At 39.9% G+C, this 17,859-nt stretch overlaps 1 protein-coding gene across 2 annotated transcripts; it reads right to left on the bottom strand.

The window, feature by feature from the left end:
- Positions 1-8,922: 8,922 nt before the first annotated feature.
- On the bottom strand, positions 8,923-17,471 carry LOC116948118 (uncharacterized). 2 transcript variants are annotated; one of them, XM_032964603.2, is made up of 3 exons: positions 16,413-17,471; positions 14,543-15,372; positions 8,923-13,434 (listed from the first exon to the last, which is right to left on the bottom strand). In XM_032964603.2, the coding sequence occupies exons 2-3, from the start codon at positions 14,678-14,680 to the stop codon at positions 12,337-12,339; spliced, it is 1,236 nt and encodes a 411-aa protein (XP_032820494.2). In that variant the 5' UTR covers positions 14,681-15,372; positions 16,413-17,471; the 3' UTR covers positions 8,923-12,336. The 2 variants fall into 2 exon arrangements, with proteins under 2 accessions (XP_032820494.2, XP_032820417.2); XM_032964526.2 differs by having other exon boundaries at positions 14,543-17,471.
- Positions 17,472-17,859: the final 388 nt, after the last annotated feature.

Below are 17,859 nucleotides of genomic sequence, written 5' to 3'. Positions count from 1 at the left end.
ATTGCTGAGACAAAATGTGTATTTGTGACTGAAACAAAAGTATTGTAGCACTAAGCTGGCAAAGAGTCAGAGTGCCCTGGCAAACACTATTTGTGTTTCATGAGATGGGAATAATTTATGCAAATAAATATAAAGCGTAATCTAGATGAAGTGGATTGAATATCTATTAACCCATGTACTCGTGCACGTAAATAATATAATATGAGTGGCCACCATTCTGCTGAATGACGTTAATTCACAATACAAAAAAAGGTGTTGCTGTAATTACAGTAAAGCAGATGAACACAATATGTAAATATAAACTAGCTATTATTTGCACTAAATATAGTGCACCAGAATTACTTGTGCACAATTAAAAAAGGGCAGTGTTAAGATCAATCTAGCACAATGTGTGCTCTATGCATAACATACACACCAGGAGAGGCACAACTTAAATCCCAGTCAGCAGACTAATAACTCTTGCGTACAGTGTGGCCCATATTTCCGCTCAAGGGCTGTTCTCTCATCCGACCTGCGCGCGGGAATATTACTGCTACCCGCTCTCCACAGTCGTCATCGTTTTTAATAGACAGCAGCAGAAGAAAAGAAGATGCATTTTTTTGTTTAATGTGTATAACTACATTTACCCTGAATGTACAAGGGCATCTGCACTAACTGGTAACCTATTTGGATCATCATTAAAATATGTTCTATTCACTGTTGGATTAAGGCCTCCCCACGCCACCATCCGTCCTGATCTTGAGATCCCAAAATTGATCTCACTTTTGCACAAGAGCAAACATCAACGTTCTATCTCGACGGGGATTATCCTCTCAGCATGTTCCTCTTTGGGTGCCGTTTCTATTACCAGTCTCATTCATCATCCCTTTAAGTGATGTGTCCTGCCCACTTACTTTTCTTAACAATAAATATAATTTCTATAATTTGTATTCTCTAAGAATACGCTCCTCTTTCTGTATTTCTTGGCATGCATCTCTTCATGCTCAGTTTTCTTTCAGTGTCCATGTTCCAATTTAAGTGTCATCATCGGTTTTAGTGGACATATGAAAAACTGCATTATTTAATAACATTGCGTAATGAAGCTTTCCATGATCAATTTCGATTTTCCAAAAGCAATCTGATATGCTCTCACTCATGTATTGTTTCATAATTTTGATCCTAGTCAACTTCCAATAATATCCATAAATATACATACTCTACTCTCTTCCAGTTTTTCCCCTTGAAAAATCATGTCTTTTTTGGTTCAGCAATGCTGTTATAAAAGATTTCTGTTTTTAATCACATTTATTGTAAGGCCACATTTACAGGCTTCTTTATAGAAGTTATTAAATAAGTCTGTCATTCATTTTCATGGTTTGTTATAATGACTATGCCATCAGCAAATCTGAGATGGTTAATGTTTTCTCTATTCATGTTTATGACTTTATTTATCCATTCCAGTTTTTAGAAAAATGTAATCCCCTTGCCCAACTCTTCTGATTTGTATTTTGCAATCTCAGCGTACGTACTGTAGTTGTTCCACCTATATAAATGATACGTGATAATTAGATGTTGTTTTGTTATTATTTTCATTCCAGTATATTTTTTATGAAGGCTTTGGTTTGTGAGAGCCTGGGTTATGGAATACGTTTCCACTGTATATAATGTACTTTCATAGCCAGAATCCAGGGATAATGTTATTTGATATTCATTTGTCTTTTCTATAAATAAATATTGTTCATTATTTCGTTTTCGATGACATGGTTAAACAATTTATATATGTGTGTGTGGTAGGAAGGTAATTGGTCTGTAAATGTTCGATGTATTTTTGTGTAGCTTTTTACGAGAAGAATGATTGGCGCATCATTCCATGAATGAGGATTTTCTTTTTCAGTGTAAATATTTAACAAACTGGTATACTAGTTTTAATCTAACAGCTCGCTCTGTTTGTTTTACAATGTCTACAGTTATTCCATCTGGTTTAGGAGCTATACCTTTTTTCCTATTTCTTCAAGTGTAGCAACAAGAACATCATCTTCAGGTGTGATACGTGGAACATACTGCACCCGATCCTGTGTCATTACCAAAAGAGGCTTATATGCCTCAACACTCCCTGCATAGAAATGAACAGACATGTATTTTCACACAAATGCACGAGCACCCACAGGTTTGCACTCATTTATATTTACCCCCATTATATTTCAACGAATGCAGGCCAAGTGTTCAATATTTTCATTACATTACTTTCGTCTTAAGCAACATGCATACATGAATGAAATGAATAAAAGTTGGATGTTAATAATAGTATTTTATATAGAGTACATTTCAATAATCTTCTGTTGATTGAATCTCTTTAATTTAGTTGCGGTTGAAATACTTAATCATCAACAACAAATTTGTGATTACTAAAAGCTTATTTTTAGTCTTAATGGATTTCTGCCAGAAGAAATTACGAGTCCACTAATCTAGCGAATAAATAACACCATCATCAACAAATATTACTTCATAAATTAAAAGTATATAATCTTACGATACAGACAAAGGCCCTTTGTCAGAGCAGATTGAACAGAAGATAGAACAATGCAACACAGACATACATTTTCCTGGCTGTCTTAATCTAACTGAAACATTCCTTTAAGTTGGTGTTGTATATTAATAGCTTTTAAGTGAAGCTATTGTGTAATGAGAAAACCATTATAAATAATTTTACTTACGTTAAATAGTTATACATTGAAAACATGTGGAAGAAAGAACAATACTAGCAACTGCAGATTTCATTTTGGTTATTTTACAAAAACAATTTTTTTCAAAAAAATCATTTACGAATAGAATTGCAGTTAGGTTGTCAAATATATAACACAATGGTATTGAAAAGTAATTATTATAACCAGCAATTATTCTGTGGGATCTACCCAGGCGCCACATAAATATAACTCCATGTGCATGTGAACACACGTTTGTTTACGAGGTAATAGTAATAGTTATTCAAGTTGTTCCTCACAGTTGGAACAGACTCTACTGTCTATATTCACAGTCAGTGATGCAGAGCTATTCACTAAGTAACGTAACATAGCTGCCATGTACTTTCAGTAAATGTGATACTTTGATGTGCAATATGAATGAAATGGCATTTTCATTACTTTTGTCCAGTATAAATCTACATAACATTATTTTTTTACTTACACTCCTTGATCGAATTACTGCTAGAATAAGGCCTCGCCATCAGTGGCAGCTGTGTTTTGCCATACTTCACCACGATGGTTGGTGCAGGTTGGTGAAGAAAGTATCCCAGGACCAGTTCAGATATCACTCTCCACTGATGTTAGCTGTGACCAGGAATTGAATTCAGGTCGCTGTGTCAAAGCACCACTGCTCCACCCATATATAACATGATATGAAGTAAAACTGATGTACTGGCTACAACATTGCAGTACTAGAACTGAACAAATACAAGTGAATTTGAAAGATTAATATTTACCTTTATTAAATGAAACACCTCAAATAAAACAATAAGTTTGTCTTCTGTTCAATATTCTATCTCAGTTGTGCTGTGGACTCCCATGATTGCTTTAATGAATTCAGTGACTGTGTAATTTTTCATTGACAGCTTTACCTTTCCATTTGTCAAGGAGTAGTGACAAAAGTAGAGGAATTTTTAGGATGAAGATAACACATTTTTTCCAAAAATTTTGTTTTTAAATTAATGAACTGAACCATTTTCAGTTAGTAAGGCGATTCTTCAAATATGAGAATATACTCTGTCTGATTTTGTTTGCATTGATTTATTGTAACACAAACAAGTAGTCAGAACTATGAATAATTCTTATTATATGCATACATAAAATACCAAGGGAAATGTTGAGGAAAATACTATATGTGTAGTAATATATTGCCGCTAGAGTAATTACAAAGATTTCAAGATGATGACTGAATCAGGAGGCTGAATGCATTGCTGCACAATTGATTATATTGTAACCCAAATTAAATAATGATTAATAATGCACGAAAGCATGCAGTATCTTTATTTATTTATTTACCATGCTTGTGAAAAGTACTGTCATGAAGTTATTGTAATTCCAGATCAGCGAACTGCATTTCACATATTGCCTGTTGACATTTTCTCATTGGTAGTGATCAACCACGTGAACAGAATACAATTATGAAACCATTGTTTACGTACAATGACCTCGCTTAAATCAGGGTGTTAGCACGGTGTCACATTGGTCAGAGCACCGCACTATGAACCTGGCAGCCTGAGTTAGTGTTGAGGCTGTGACTAATGGCAGTGGTGAGGGAATATCTAAACCTATCCTCGAGCATTACTCTTCACCATCCAGCAATGACCGTTGTCGTGAAGTATGACCAAATCGAATCAGAATATTTATTTATTTTATTTTATTTATTTAAACTGAAGGAATCCGATGAGAGCTATAAAGCTCGTTTTCACAGATGTCCAGGATGGATAGGCAACAAACGTTACAACAACAATCAATACAAAACATGATAGAAAGTGCAAAGTACAAGAAAGGTAAATACTCTTTGGTTCTATTCGGTAAAGTCACGTAAAAGTTTAAAACAACAAAAAAAATTCACGACGTTTCGGCCACAACACAAGTGGCCTTCATCAGGTGAAGGGACCAGACTGTCTCGAGGACAGCGCTGGAGTGAACACAGCCAAGCTCAGACCGCGACCTTTTTGTTTTTTTTGTTGTTTTATATTTTTACGTGACTTTACCGAATAGAACCAAAGAGTATGGATCCTTGCAGTCACGAAAGCTTCAAATCTAGAATTGAAAGGTAAATACATCAACCCCACATTAATAAAGTGTGATGATACTTTCATTCAGCAGTGAATTGACCAAGGGATATATGTATACAAGATGTTATAGCTTCACTTACTGCAGTTTTGAACCAAATAAAAGCCGATTTTTGTTTACATTGGTTTTAATCCGTTTAAGTGATTGGCTGATTGTGCCTCACTGGAATATTACCAGAGGATGATTCATCTCAAGATGATGAGAACAAAACGTTATGACAAGATGGATGTGGCATGCCAAAATTATTAACGGAACAGCATTCTGGACTATTATGGCTCAAACTAGGCACTGCTTATGGATCCTCATATGGTGTGAGAAAGTGCAGATTAACCGGCCATCATAGATGATTGGATTCATCGATAAGAGAATGACAAATAAGAGTTGTCTCATTTCTGAAAATCCCTCAGTGTATGCAAGACAAAACATTGCACCATTGTAAAATACAGTGTCCATTTGTGGATCAGTACCATTTATATTGGATTTCCTATTTCTGCTTTTAAGAATGAGTGCCAAAAATGATAGCCTCCTGCTATATATTTTGGCTGTTAAAAGGCAGCGCTATTGAGGATGGCAACGGGATGTTTTGGTAACAGTTCGTATACCTCTGCCATTGCAGTTCCGTAAGTTTTATGAACAGTTGAGAGGGACTGATTGTAAATGTTTGGAACTGATAATATTTTATTAGCTCTCCAATATGTTTCACAATGCTTCTGCGTAAAATTTTTTGGAGTGCATTAAAATAATAAGAAATACAATTATTAGAAGAAATGAATATGACTGACATCTTTACATGTAAGCCTGCTCTCTTAAAACATTGTCTATTTCCAGTATGATTTGAAATATAAAATGTGCAAAGAAATGTTTTATTTTTTAAAGTACATTACAGCAATATATAGTCAAATTTGGCATTTAAACAATAAATAATAAAATAAAGATAACCCATTTAGGACATAATTCCTTGGCTGTGACAGAAAGTAGCAGTGAAACATTTTCAATGACCACCAATTGCAATGCACCATATTCATCCAGTAATTGGAACGCGTCTTCTGTTGACCTAGCCTACAACTAAAAAACATTCACAAGACATTGATGAAACACCTCCCCACTCCATCCGAAGGTAATCACTAGGTGACAGACAATTCCCTTTCATCCCTTGCAGTTCAATCATCATATGACTTGACAGTTTTATTAAATTTCACACTTTAGTCATTCCCATTTGAACTCTTTAATTTAACTTATATCATGTTTTCATAGCAAGTTATTGTCGTTGAAAATATTTTATTTATAATTTCATGTCAAGTAATTTTTGTTCATGGAATTTGATCTTCCACATTTAAATTTTTTACAATTCTGACTTTCCATCGTGTTAAAAAAATACTTTTATATAACCTATTCCGAAGAAAGGTGACCCATCTCATCCTTCTAGGTACAAACTAAGGCATTCAATCATCTCAAAAGGTATAGTCCAACATTAACAGACCACTGCTGAAACATTTAGAAAAAAATATATGTAATTAGTTACCACCAATTTAGCTTCAATAAAATGGACACCCTATCAGCCTCCTTCCCCGAATAACCCATCTGTGGAATTGTGTAATAGATGGCTGATGAGTGCTGGCTAAAATAGCTCCCCGGGATAGTCATCCATAAAATACATTATCCAGATCAGCTGAATAACAAGGCTAGGAGGCTGAGAAACTTATATGCAACCCATGGGCTTGAAATCGCCAAGACGCTGTTCTGGCATTGGCCCATCCACACATAAGGGATGCACACCGGGTCCAATCAAGAACATCTGCTGGACTACATAGTGAAGGAACAGTAAAAGCGGGCCCATGTCTTGACACCGGGACCTACTTTAGAGTTGATCTTCCCACTGTCCACCCGGCTTGTCATTTGTAAGATGTGGCTACCAAACTTCCACTGTGTTGGCAATCATCAATTTAGGACTCCACTCAAACTCACAATAGCCTGACCTCGGCTAGCTGATGGAGGTTGCAAGCATCGTCCCCTCCCTCCTCTCAGTGTGATCGATGCAATTCCGCATCATGGCCAAGGCCTAACTCTGCCCTCTAAGCCTGCCCACTGTTGGCCATTCCATTCTTGCAGTTAGTGGTTATGGGTATTATTTTATGCAAAAACTATATCTTATTAAAAGTTGCCGAATTATTCTAAAAAAGCTGCATGATTTGGGACCAAAATCTCCATTGAGGAAGCAGCAACTCCTATAGTTCTGCAGATCAATGGTCTACCCAAGACTAAATAATGCTTCTCACATTTTAGATGGCGCTTTAGTCAACACTAAAACTGTGCAATAGAAGCCAATAAAAAACGTGCTTGCCCTTTCATGATTCAGCCCTGTCCTCTTCTATTTTATCACTTATCTCATCAGCACTTTGTTGCCCCTCTTTGTCTCTTCGATCAGTACCATGGTCAATTATATTTTGGAGTTATTTTTCATATTATGCGATCTGTTGATCTACTCATGGCACCGATACTTGTATTTGAACGTGAGTTGTATTTCCTTGTTCCCCTGCTGCACAAAGGACTTTGCCTCATTCTTTGTACCCCACATGGGTTAAATCTGAATTGCTGAACGTGATTAGGTTCACAATACTGTAGACGTCGACTTCCATCAGCAACTTTCTATTAAAACATACATTTGTACTCGCCATTGTTGGTTATTTATTCGTATTGTCTGCTTGCTTCACAAGTAGGTGTGATGACGACAATGTCTTTGATTATTAAACTGTATAAGTTAAGCAAGTTATGGTTTTACTTTCTTTGAAAATATATTTTTTACTATGTCTACTAATATTTATTGTCACTTTGAATATATTTGATATTGATTCATAATTGATTTTTGGATCAGAGCATGAGTAAAATGCCAATGTGTGTCATACACCTCCGATTAGCATGTGTATCATATCCCCATCTCCGATTCGCATGGTTGGCTACGTACGGTGCAGCAAAAAGTCATCATCCTCTACCTGGAATAGCCAAATAACATTGTCACGTGAACAAATGTACAAATGTATTATTTATTACACTGATATTTTGTAGATAAATCCACATATAATAATTTAGTTTGACGTTTCGCTGGTACTTGCCACCAGCATCATTAGGTGGTTGCCATAATTATTAAAATCTCCAATTCTGCACCTTAAATAGGTGGTGTGATGTCATCAACACAACCCCACAACTGAGCAGGAAGTAGCAGTCATATCTAGAGGTTAAATTATGTAAGAGTACAATAAATTGTTAGATGTGTTAAATTGAAGGTACATCTACTCATGTGGTGATACAGGTGAGTCATTAATTATCCAGTACTAAATGGTTTGTAATATAAAAATGCTGTTAGTTTAAATTCATGTAAATACGCTATTCTTTTGAGGTTGTAATTTGATGACCTAATAATGCATTTCCTATCTGCACTGAGCCGATAGTTGTCAGATTTGTAGAATTGACTTTTATTTCTCTCAATTTTAATAAATCCTCCACATAATCTTGGCCAATAGTAATTAATTTTACATATATCAAAGTTATAAAAAGTATTCGAATGTCCTTGTTGCCAGGCACGTTCCACAATTGCCGACGATTGTGTTGATGAGTCCCGGCAGTCCTCGACTTACAAACATAATTCGTTCCTGAGACCCGTTTGAAAGTCAAATGATTCGTTAGTCGGAACACAATAATGTACTGTATTTAAATGCCCATACGGTGTGTTTTGAAATGTGTTACGGTTCAACAAAGAAGGGAAGCATTATTAAACTCATAAATAATATTGTACATTTGCATGTAATGTTATAATAAATACTCTATAGTATATAGAACATTAAATAAAGTAACATGAATAGAACAAATTAAGTTATATTTTCACTTACCTTGAGTCCTGATGCTAGCTTGATTGTCGGAAGGGGTGAAATGAGTCACCACAATAGCACATACGAGGGGGTGAGCGGGCAGCACCACGCCCGGCCACTTTTGACCGGCACATTTACCATTGCACTACCGCTCCCCACAAACACACACGTGGGGGCACCCGCGCACACACTCACTTTCACACACACACACAAAAAACAGAGATGCCTCGTATAGCCTGGAACAACACGAATTGACATTGGGGTTGTTTTCAGCCAGGAATTTAATCCAATTTCCCATTGCTGATCACTACAACACAACCTTTCTCATGTCCAGTGTTTATACATATATATCATGGGGGAGGATAATTAAAGCCCATTAGGGTACTTTGCATTTTCATGATGAGGTTTCTGTCAGTAAACATAACTTTCTTTGAGACGTAAACTTATTTTTTCCTGGTTATATATATTTTTACCAGTCATGACAAAAATATGTTTTGCCTGATGACATAAATAGGATGAAAAGACTCAACATGCCTTCACAAACCTTTCCTACTGAGAGTACCCATCCGGCGGAATAAATCAGTTTCAAGTGGAGACATACATTTTGAACTGGTGGTACTTTTAATCACAATCTTGGTAATACCAAGCCATAGCTTTCCATTTGTTTTAAATAATAGTAAAAAAACATCTGTATGCATGCAGAAAAACGTGTGCTTGACGGAGAAGCTTTAGATGATTTTCTGTCACTTTCCCACCAACTTATAGGTCGTATTTAAATACACGTTGAAGGAAATGCAGTTTCTGTTAACACATGAATTAGGCCCTCTGTATAGTGAGATACAATGTGTTTGCATGGTGCATGCTAAAATGGTTTTGGTAGAATCAAAACATGTATGAGCACATTTGAGAAAACACACATCATTAAAGTATAAAATAATTTACCAATGTAAGCACCATCACTTAATGATTAGTGATTTCCTCATGACTATCATTACCATTATACCTTGTAGGCCCATTGTTGCCAGAAAGCAAATTACAATTGGAAAATGGTGGATGGCAAGGAGAGATAGAAGAGTGTAGCATTGCTACTATTAATAGGGTGCAGTAATTATGAGGGGAAGATAAGGATATAGGCGGGGTCTGGGGACTGTATGGGGCTGGGAAGGCTTGATGGGTGATGAGATGCCATAGAGAGCTTTGAAGACAACGAAGGACTGGTAACACAATATCGGGGGCTCTGTGGACTATATGAAAATGAAAAAGAAGTGGATCTGTAATTTATACTGAACGGGTTCTGGAGACTAAAGGGGTTCCTGAAAATAAATGGAGACCTGATGGTGGCCTCAATACTGGGGAAAGACCTGGAGACTCCATATGCAGTCTGGTGACTGGAAGAGTGGTTAGATGAACCGATGGAAAGCCTGGTAAGGGGGGTGAGGAGCACATTGGTAGGTCTGATGTTGGAGGGATTGTGTTGACAATGGGGAGGAGTGTCAGGAGGCATAGGTGGTGTGAGACACAGGAAATTCAAACACGCAGGGGGCAAGCAGGGACTGATCCTGACCCCGTGCTGCTTAGCACACATGGCGGCCATAAAATATTGATTGAGGTGAAAGGCGAATTTCACACCACCCACGTAAATATGGGTAGGGTACCTTACCAGCCTGTCCTCCATGAACCAGCATCCCTACTATTTCAGGTCCCCTTTCACACATCATCATTGCATCCGTTGATGTTGGAACAAAACATTTAATTGAACATATTTACACTCACACTGACAACAATGCGCAAATATAGGCCAGCATATATATAAATGCATATAAAGACTTGTGGATGGAATGATTATTCTTGATTCGTTGTTGCTTATTTTTACTGTGCAAACTATGCAGAAACCCTGCTTCCTATATTAATTTCCTCTATTTTAGTGGCACTGAGGTGGATTTGTCCACTTTATTTTCCAATATCAATCAATTATCTCGCAAAAATCCACCTGGACCTGTTTTTTAAATAGAGTTAAAATAGACTAACACGTAGGCTTTCGGGACCAATATCATCCATAATACAGGTTTTTTTTTGGGTTAGATCGCGTAAATAAATGTGTCGTTAAACCCGCCACCACCCGACAAGCCAATTAGTAAGGCTTGTAACACACCGGTGTGTTGGACTCCCAACGAATTGGCATGTTCTGTTTCAACACACCGGTGTGCTGTACTAGTAACGAATTGGCATGTTCTGTTTACGTGACAACCCTTACTAATTAGCTGTGTCGGGTGGTAGCGGGTTTAACGACACATTTATATATTTATGCAATCTTAGCCAAAAAACCTGTATTATGGAAAGTTTAAATATACGTTTACATCAGACAAAATAGTCATGTGCGTCGTTGTGGAAGGACAGACACGCAGGACACATTCTGCTGATCGATATCGTTACTTACATTCTCCGCAACGACGCTCGTGATTATTTCGTGTTATAATTTTGCGTCGAACTCCGACCCATATCTTAAAGAGAAGGTCCTTGCCTGGAACATCTGACAATTCACCAGCATTGATTCGAGCAAGCCTCAATGCTGATGATATACTGTCAATCCAAAATCGTCCACTTTGCTTGGAATGGCTCCATGCTCATAGAAGGCCGTGGGGCTCTTGGATTGTGTACAAAAATACTTTAATATGTTACGTGTAAAAATATAAAAATGACAGGGACATATTGCCTACTCAACTATTTTCTTTCCACCACGGTTAATAATAGTCATGTTAAGTTGTCTAAATTGTGATCAGAGCTTTTCTCACACTGTTATTCTCATGTTCATAAGCAGGAAGAAAAGGTAACAGCCCATCATCATAGTTTTGTGTTTAGTCATGGTATTTGCTACAATATAATGATGAATCTTGCACAAAACAACCACTACAACGATGTAATTTCTGCACACATGCAGCTTCATGAAGACTGTCATGTCACGTACACATCACATATGGGGCATCATGATGAAGACAATTGCTTGGGGATGCAGAGCGTGTGAAGAGTCTAATGGATGTTGCGAAGGGGAGAAAGGGGTTGGCCTTAATACTGTAAGTGATGTTATTTTTACTGTGGGTTATTGAGTATTCATTCACTGCTCTGTCCCTCATGCACACGACAACCAGTTTTACATCTGCTGTCTGAATCTACATCTTAACCGCCTTATTTTTCATGTTTATTCATCTCACTGTAAAAATGCATTATCACTATCATCTGTACACATAGCATCCTCATCCTATACACTGCAGCAACAATTTGGAATCATTGGTCACTCTCGCACACAGCCTAAAATCACAATAAAATAAGGCCATTTTGTCACTGAATGATAATAATAGATTTAGGAATGATTGCACTTTTTATAATTCATATAACACTGAGTCATGAAAAGATATATTTAAAAAAATATTTCTATATTATATTCATATTTCACTTAATCTACGGTCATTAATGGATGTGCTTATTTTTTATGGGTTATGATGTGTAAAATAATCAGGGAAATGTAATAAAATATTTAAGCAATTTAGAAGATAAAATAACATCTATATATACAATAGTAATTATATTTTCGTCATGTAGAAATTTCATAACATGCTATAAACTCCCTGAGTTCTTGTGCCATAATTCATTACTGATATGTACATCAACAAAATGAGCAGTCACTTACTGGAAAATGACTTTCTCAGTATGGTTTTGGGTTTAGCGTCTTCTTTGAGAAAGGACACAGTTTGTGTGCTTGCGTTCACAAAAGCGCGTGTACTGATGCTATTTGGATGTTCTGTTTTTAAGGAAGAGGAACGCACTGGCACATTCTTTGAACCAAAAAACACTTGCACACGGTGGACCTGTATAGTCCTTTCAAGTTCTGGACAAAACCTGTGATATTCAACCGTGTCGCTAAATCGAACCCGTTCTTTGGTGGTCTGGGTGAAGTTGTCTCTCTTCATTCGGTCTCGGGACACCGCACTGTAGCAACTCCTTGTTATTGTTGTAAACTCTCCAGAGTGGTTGGGGACTCCGTCGCTTAACTCTTGATTTCCCACGCTTTTCAACATGCCATTTAACAGCAATGAGCCATTTGCAAAAGCGACACGGTTGTTCTTCAAAAACGTGTGTTTGGGAGAGGTTGAATCTACCCTTCTTGATTCAGAATTCTCCGTGTCATTGGGAGGTGGCGATCCAGTATTACAGTCATTGGTCACATTAATATGATCAGACCCTCGCAGTGCTTGCTGGCAATGTTCAGGGTTTCGAATATTGCTTAATAGGACATGAGAACGTGTTGTTTTACCCAGAACCTTGGATTTGTGTTTCGGCTCGCTTATCGCTGAAAGTTGTGATGCAGTTTCGACTTTAACCTTCGAGGTGGCCTGAAGGTCTCCAGAGCAATAACTTACTTGAAAATCAGTTTGTGACGACGTGGTACAATGTTTCTTATCCACAGTTTCATTTACTGTCTGAGTTTCATAAAAAGAATATGGAGTCTGTTGGTGAGCAGGAGCTATTGATGCATTGCTGGTTGAGGTAGCATCCTTTGCTACATCGAGAGCCATAAAACTAGTCCTTTGTGACTGGTAAGACCTGGTCACTGATACAACTGCCGACGTAGACGCAGTGCTGGTGGTAATTGTCCGTTCTTCAAAGTAGAGGCCTGTTATGTTGGACCAGGACACGTCGCTGGAGGAGACAGATTCACTGTCATTGTCTTCCTCCTCCAAATGTAAGTTGGCAGTAAGTTTGTCAATCTGCGCGATGACCTGCAGAGTTCAGCAACAATCATCTTAAACCTTATGCTAGCACTGCAGTGTCATATACAGGATTTATGAATGAAACCACTTACATTTTCTGTGACAATGCAACAAATGGAAAAAGTCACAATACGAAAACAAGTTACTTTGCAAAATATACGAACTGCTTTCCACTTTCATTAATTTCAGGTACAAAATTTGTTGACACACATAACGTCAAAGAGTGGAAATGTCCAATCTCTTGTTGCATTTTAGTTTTTTGCATTAAATATGTTCCAGGTAAACATGATTTTTAGGCTTTGCGATATCAAATCAAAATTCCCTAAAATTAAGCCCATTTTCCTCCCCAATACTGCTGTATTACTAGACAATTTTTTTTAGGAAACATGGATAAACATGCAAAGCCCATATATTTTAGAGTCAGTGTCTACAATCTACATGACCAAATAAGCATTGCGGACTTCCTATATACCATTGCTGGCCAGGGCCAGTCGTGAAAATTCCACATTCACATGGTGATGCCAATTTCTCCAGGGATAACCATTGCTGAATTCCATCACAAGACTATTAATTTTATCTGCACCATAGCGTTGAGTGACCCGGAAATGTGCATTTAACTGACATTTCAACCGTGAGTTGAGAACTGTTACCACGTGTATTAAACATATGTGACTACAGTTATTCCTGGGCAAGAGGAATAATGGGATACACTTTGCAAATTTGTGCTTAATTTAAAATACGTGAAAACATAACTAAACCATACCCGTCATTTAACACACTGCACTGCGCGCGTCTCGTAGATGGATTGTATAGTTTTAATTGGATGCCTTCGGTTGCATATCCGTGTAAATTTTGACGTTGAATGGTTAAATTCAATCTATTAGCTTACATACACCTCGTATAAAATGAACACTAAACACACATTATAGCTCTTTACAAGGTTATAAAACTGAGTGTGTTTTTGATTGGTTTTTAAATCATTAATGCAGTCCATAACCACCGTAAACCCCGCATATGTAATGAAGGGCCAATCGTAGGTAATCTCTGATGAAGCTCCGATCGCATAGAACCAAAACACTGCAAATGGCACGAAACGGTGAATGCAAATAAACCTCACCTCTCTGAGTTCCATTGCCACCTCTTTCAGTTCTTTGAGGACCTTCTCCATTTGAGCAACGACAACAGATATTTGCGCTCGTACAGCTTGCGATCCTGGCTGGATGATGTGAGCTTGGGGTTTTATTCGAGTAGACATCGTGGAGTCCTCAGCTTGCCTCGTGGCGTTTTATTTTATTTTGTGTGCGTGTGTGTGCCAGAAGCAATTAGCTTGGTGTGAAGCAGGCGGATTTAAATGTGATGGTCACGGTCTGCTCAACGTATTCCCTCGTTCGAAGCTATGAATACAGTAATATATCAGTAATATCAAAGCACAATAGCAAATGCACACAACGCATTCCTCTTCATCGTTTACCGGGTATCGATTGCGCGCAGTCGTTCCGCCGACGACAGACGCTTTTGTCCGCGCGTATTTATCTGCCTTCGCGGTGTGCGAGACTCCCATCGATTTCTTCACATACATCCGAGAGAATTTCTTGACAGGTACGGGGCCAGCCAAAGGCACGCTCCGGACGTAAGCCTCTCTCCCCTCCCTCTCCGCCGGCTTACATCCACCTCCTCGTGAATACGCAAGGAGGTCATTTTTGTGACGAGAGGAGCTGAGCCCGCTCATGAAATCGCCCACTCGCTTTCTCGCTTTTGGGATTTCGACGCCGCTCGGGAGGCTGCCACGCGGGCGGTCTATTACGTTAATGCCGAGGCGACGGGATGTGCATCACCGCAAAGCAGCCGCGTCAGTGCCACATCGATTTGCCGTTTCTTTTGCGCTGAAAAAAAGAAAGAACGAAAGCGGCCGCCGGCTTGACGGCGAGCGACGGCGATGAGGCTACCCTGGGGGAGATGAGAACGAAAAGAAGCAACTTTTATAATAAAGGCTGAAGCGCGCTTAATGGCTGTAACATCATCGGCGTTACGCTGCCCAATGACGCTCGTAACGATCACTCGTCGGCGTCGACGATGATGATGATGATCGGCAATCATCATCATCATTATTGTTGTTGTTGTTGCGCCGCACGTACGCAACGTCGCCTCGTGTCACCACACACGCCTGTTCAAGTGTGCACGCTTTAGCCATTTCGCAACGCGCTATTAATACAAAACAACAACAACAACGGCTGGTGCTGCGTTTAGGGAGCCGAACATTTATTATTATTATTTGATTATATACTGGCTTAGCCCTCCCGCTCTGGGGAGGGAGCTGGAGGCTTGGCAGGGGGCGGGTGGTGGTGGTGGAAGCGACGTGAGCTGTGTGCACAGGGGGGGTGGTGGTGGTGGTGCGTGTCACGTAGGGTGTTTGTGCCCGTGTATCGCGTGTGTTTATGTGTGTACACACTCTCTGTCTCCGTGTGTGTACGGATGGATGGATGCGTTGCGCGTACGTAGTTGTGTTAGCGCATCTGCGCACGGTCTGGTGTGCGTTTGCGCGTGTGTAACGTACACGTGAATTACGTCGTTTGTGATGCACAATCCCAGTACATGTCGTGATATAGGCCCGTGTGTATGTATGGATATTGTTCGTAAATAGCTACAATGGAGAGATTGTAGGTCTGTGGTTACGTGTATTGTACATGTGTATGCGTGAATTTCCCGTTCTATGTAAGCAAAGGTCTGTTTATTCTGCAGGTCAACGTGTTTTATGCGATTGGATATATACACACACTAACGGCATTGTTTACGTTTAAGGTGCTGTGTGTAATGCACTGTATGTGTTGCGTATGGACTGATAATTAATTCCGATTTAAAATCGCGAAAGCTTAAACGAACGGTTACATCGGTTTTTGTGTGTCAACCGAGGATCAAAAGCGCGTCCCGTGAAATTAAACGAATGGAGAGGCCTGTGCGGTAGGTACAATTTTTTTTGTTTAACTCACCTTCTTCTTCTTCCTCTTCGTCCTGCCTTTCCATCTCTGAGAGAAGAACGTCAGCGCGCGCGCTGGAGGAAGAGCGCAGCGGCATCAGCACCGGCATCATCATCAGCGCGTGCTGCTGCGCGTGCTGATGATGATGATGCTCGCTGCTGCTACCGCGGCGAGCAGCAAGCAGCAAGCAGCAGCAGCAGCACGGGGCGAGGGATGGATTGAGATGCACCCTCCCGGTGGCGCATGGATGACCCTGCGTGGAATGAGTCGGGAAGGGGTCGTCACGCTACTTCTCTCTCTCTCACCCTTGTGACTGGGAGAGAGAGAGAGAGAGACGAGGGAAGAGAGGGAAACCCAAGTGCACGGCTCCGCTCTGCCGCACAAAATGGACATCCCCCCTTGGTGAAAGTTTGGACCAACACGTGTATTTAATTATTACACAAAACGTAACGTTCTGTAGACTGCATTATTACAGTACATCGACTCTCCGGACCAATAATGGAAAACCCTGGCCCGGTTTCAAACGAATGGATCAGTAGAGAAATGCGTGCAAAACAGTTGCGGCTGGGTTACAAGTTGTTATTGGCAAGAGTACTCCATATACAGTCTGGGGTTGAAATGGGAGAAAACAAATTCCTGGGGGAATTCATGAATGTCGAACGTAGCAAGGCGACTTAATGCATACTGTATATATATACCGGGGTAGAGAGGACTTCCCAATACAGGTGTAATGGGTTCAACTGTGTCGCAGCCGTAAACCTTGGAGGCAACACATTTATTTAGTTCCAACACACGGGGTAACATTCCCCTTAACAGAATTACAACCTAAGGTGGTGACCACCAGGCTAACTACACTAGTTACCACACTAGTTACTACACTAGTTACTACACTAGTTACTACGTAACTGTTACAACGGACCGGGACCAACGACTTTGGCCCAGGTCCACGTGTTGGAGACTCGTTGAACGGAGATCGTAGACGAAGGGTTTCTTCCAGGATGAACAACAACAACCCCGGTACCTCCCGGGACCCGGCTTATATTCTCTGTGGCGTGGCCGGCTCCACCCTTGGCCACGTCCACCTTCCAGAATCCTCGGGAAGGATCTGGGTCCCAATCACGTGACCCCCCCCCCCCCTTCCTAGCCCCCTCTTGGGGCCCCTCTGTCAACTTAACCAGTCACGTGTCCTCCCTGGTCAACCAGAGTGCCATGGCCTCACACAACCCTATCCTTCGGTCGGCACCCACCCACCCTGTCCTGTAGGGTCGGCACTGCACGTGAAGCGTGGTGCCATCCAGCGCTATTATTTAGCGCACACCGGGCCCCTCTAGGGCCGGTACTACACCCACACCATTGTGGTATCCGCGATGTCGCTACACCGCACACCGTGCCCCTCCAGGGCCGGTACTGCACCCACAGCATGGTGACATCCAGCGATGTCACTACACAGGTATCTCTC

This window comes from Petromyzon marinus, chromosome 1 (genome assembly GCF_048934315.1).
Source record: "Petromyzon marinus isolate PM22_M1 ecotype Great Lakes invasive population chromosome 1, UKy_Petmar_22M1.pri1.0, whole genome shotgun sequence".
Taxonomy (NCBI): domain Eukaryota; kingdom Metazoa; phylum Chordata; class Hyperoartia; order Petromyzontiformes; family Petromyzontidae; genus Petromyzon; species Petromyzon marinus.
Note: the sequence above shows the minus strand (reverse complement) of the source record. Positions and strands in the feature narration are given on the sequence as shown.

What these genes read in the sequence shown, in the direction of transcription:
- LOC116948118 (XM_032964526.2), bottom strand. Translation starts at nt 14,680, where the DNA reads ATGTCTACTCGAATAAAACCCCAAGCTCACATCATCCAGCCAGGATCG. An exon ending in TGGCAATGGAACTCAGAGAG is followed by an intron (nt 13,435 to 14,542) that starts GTGAGGTTTATT and finishes TGAACTCTGCAG; the next exon opens with GTCATCGCGCAGATTGACAA.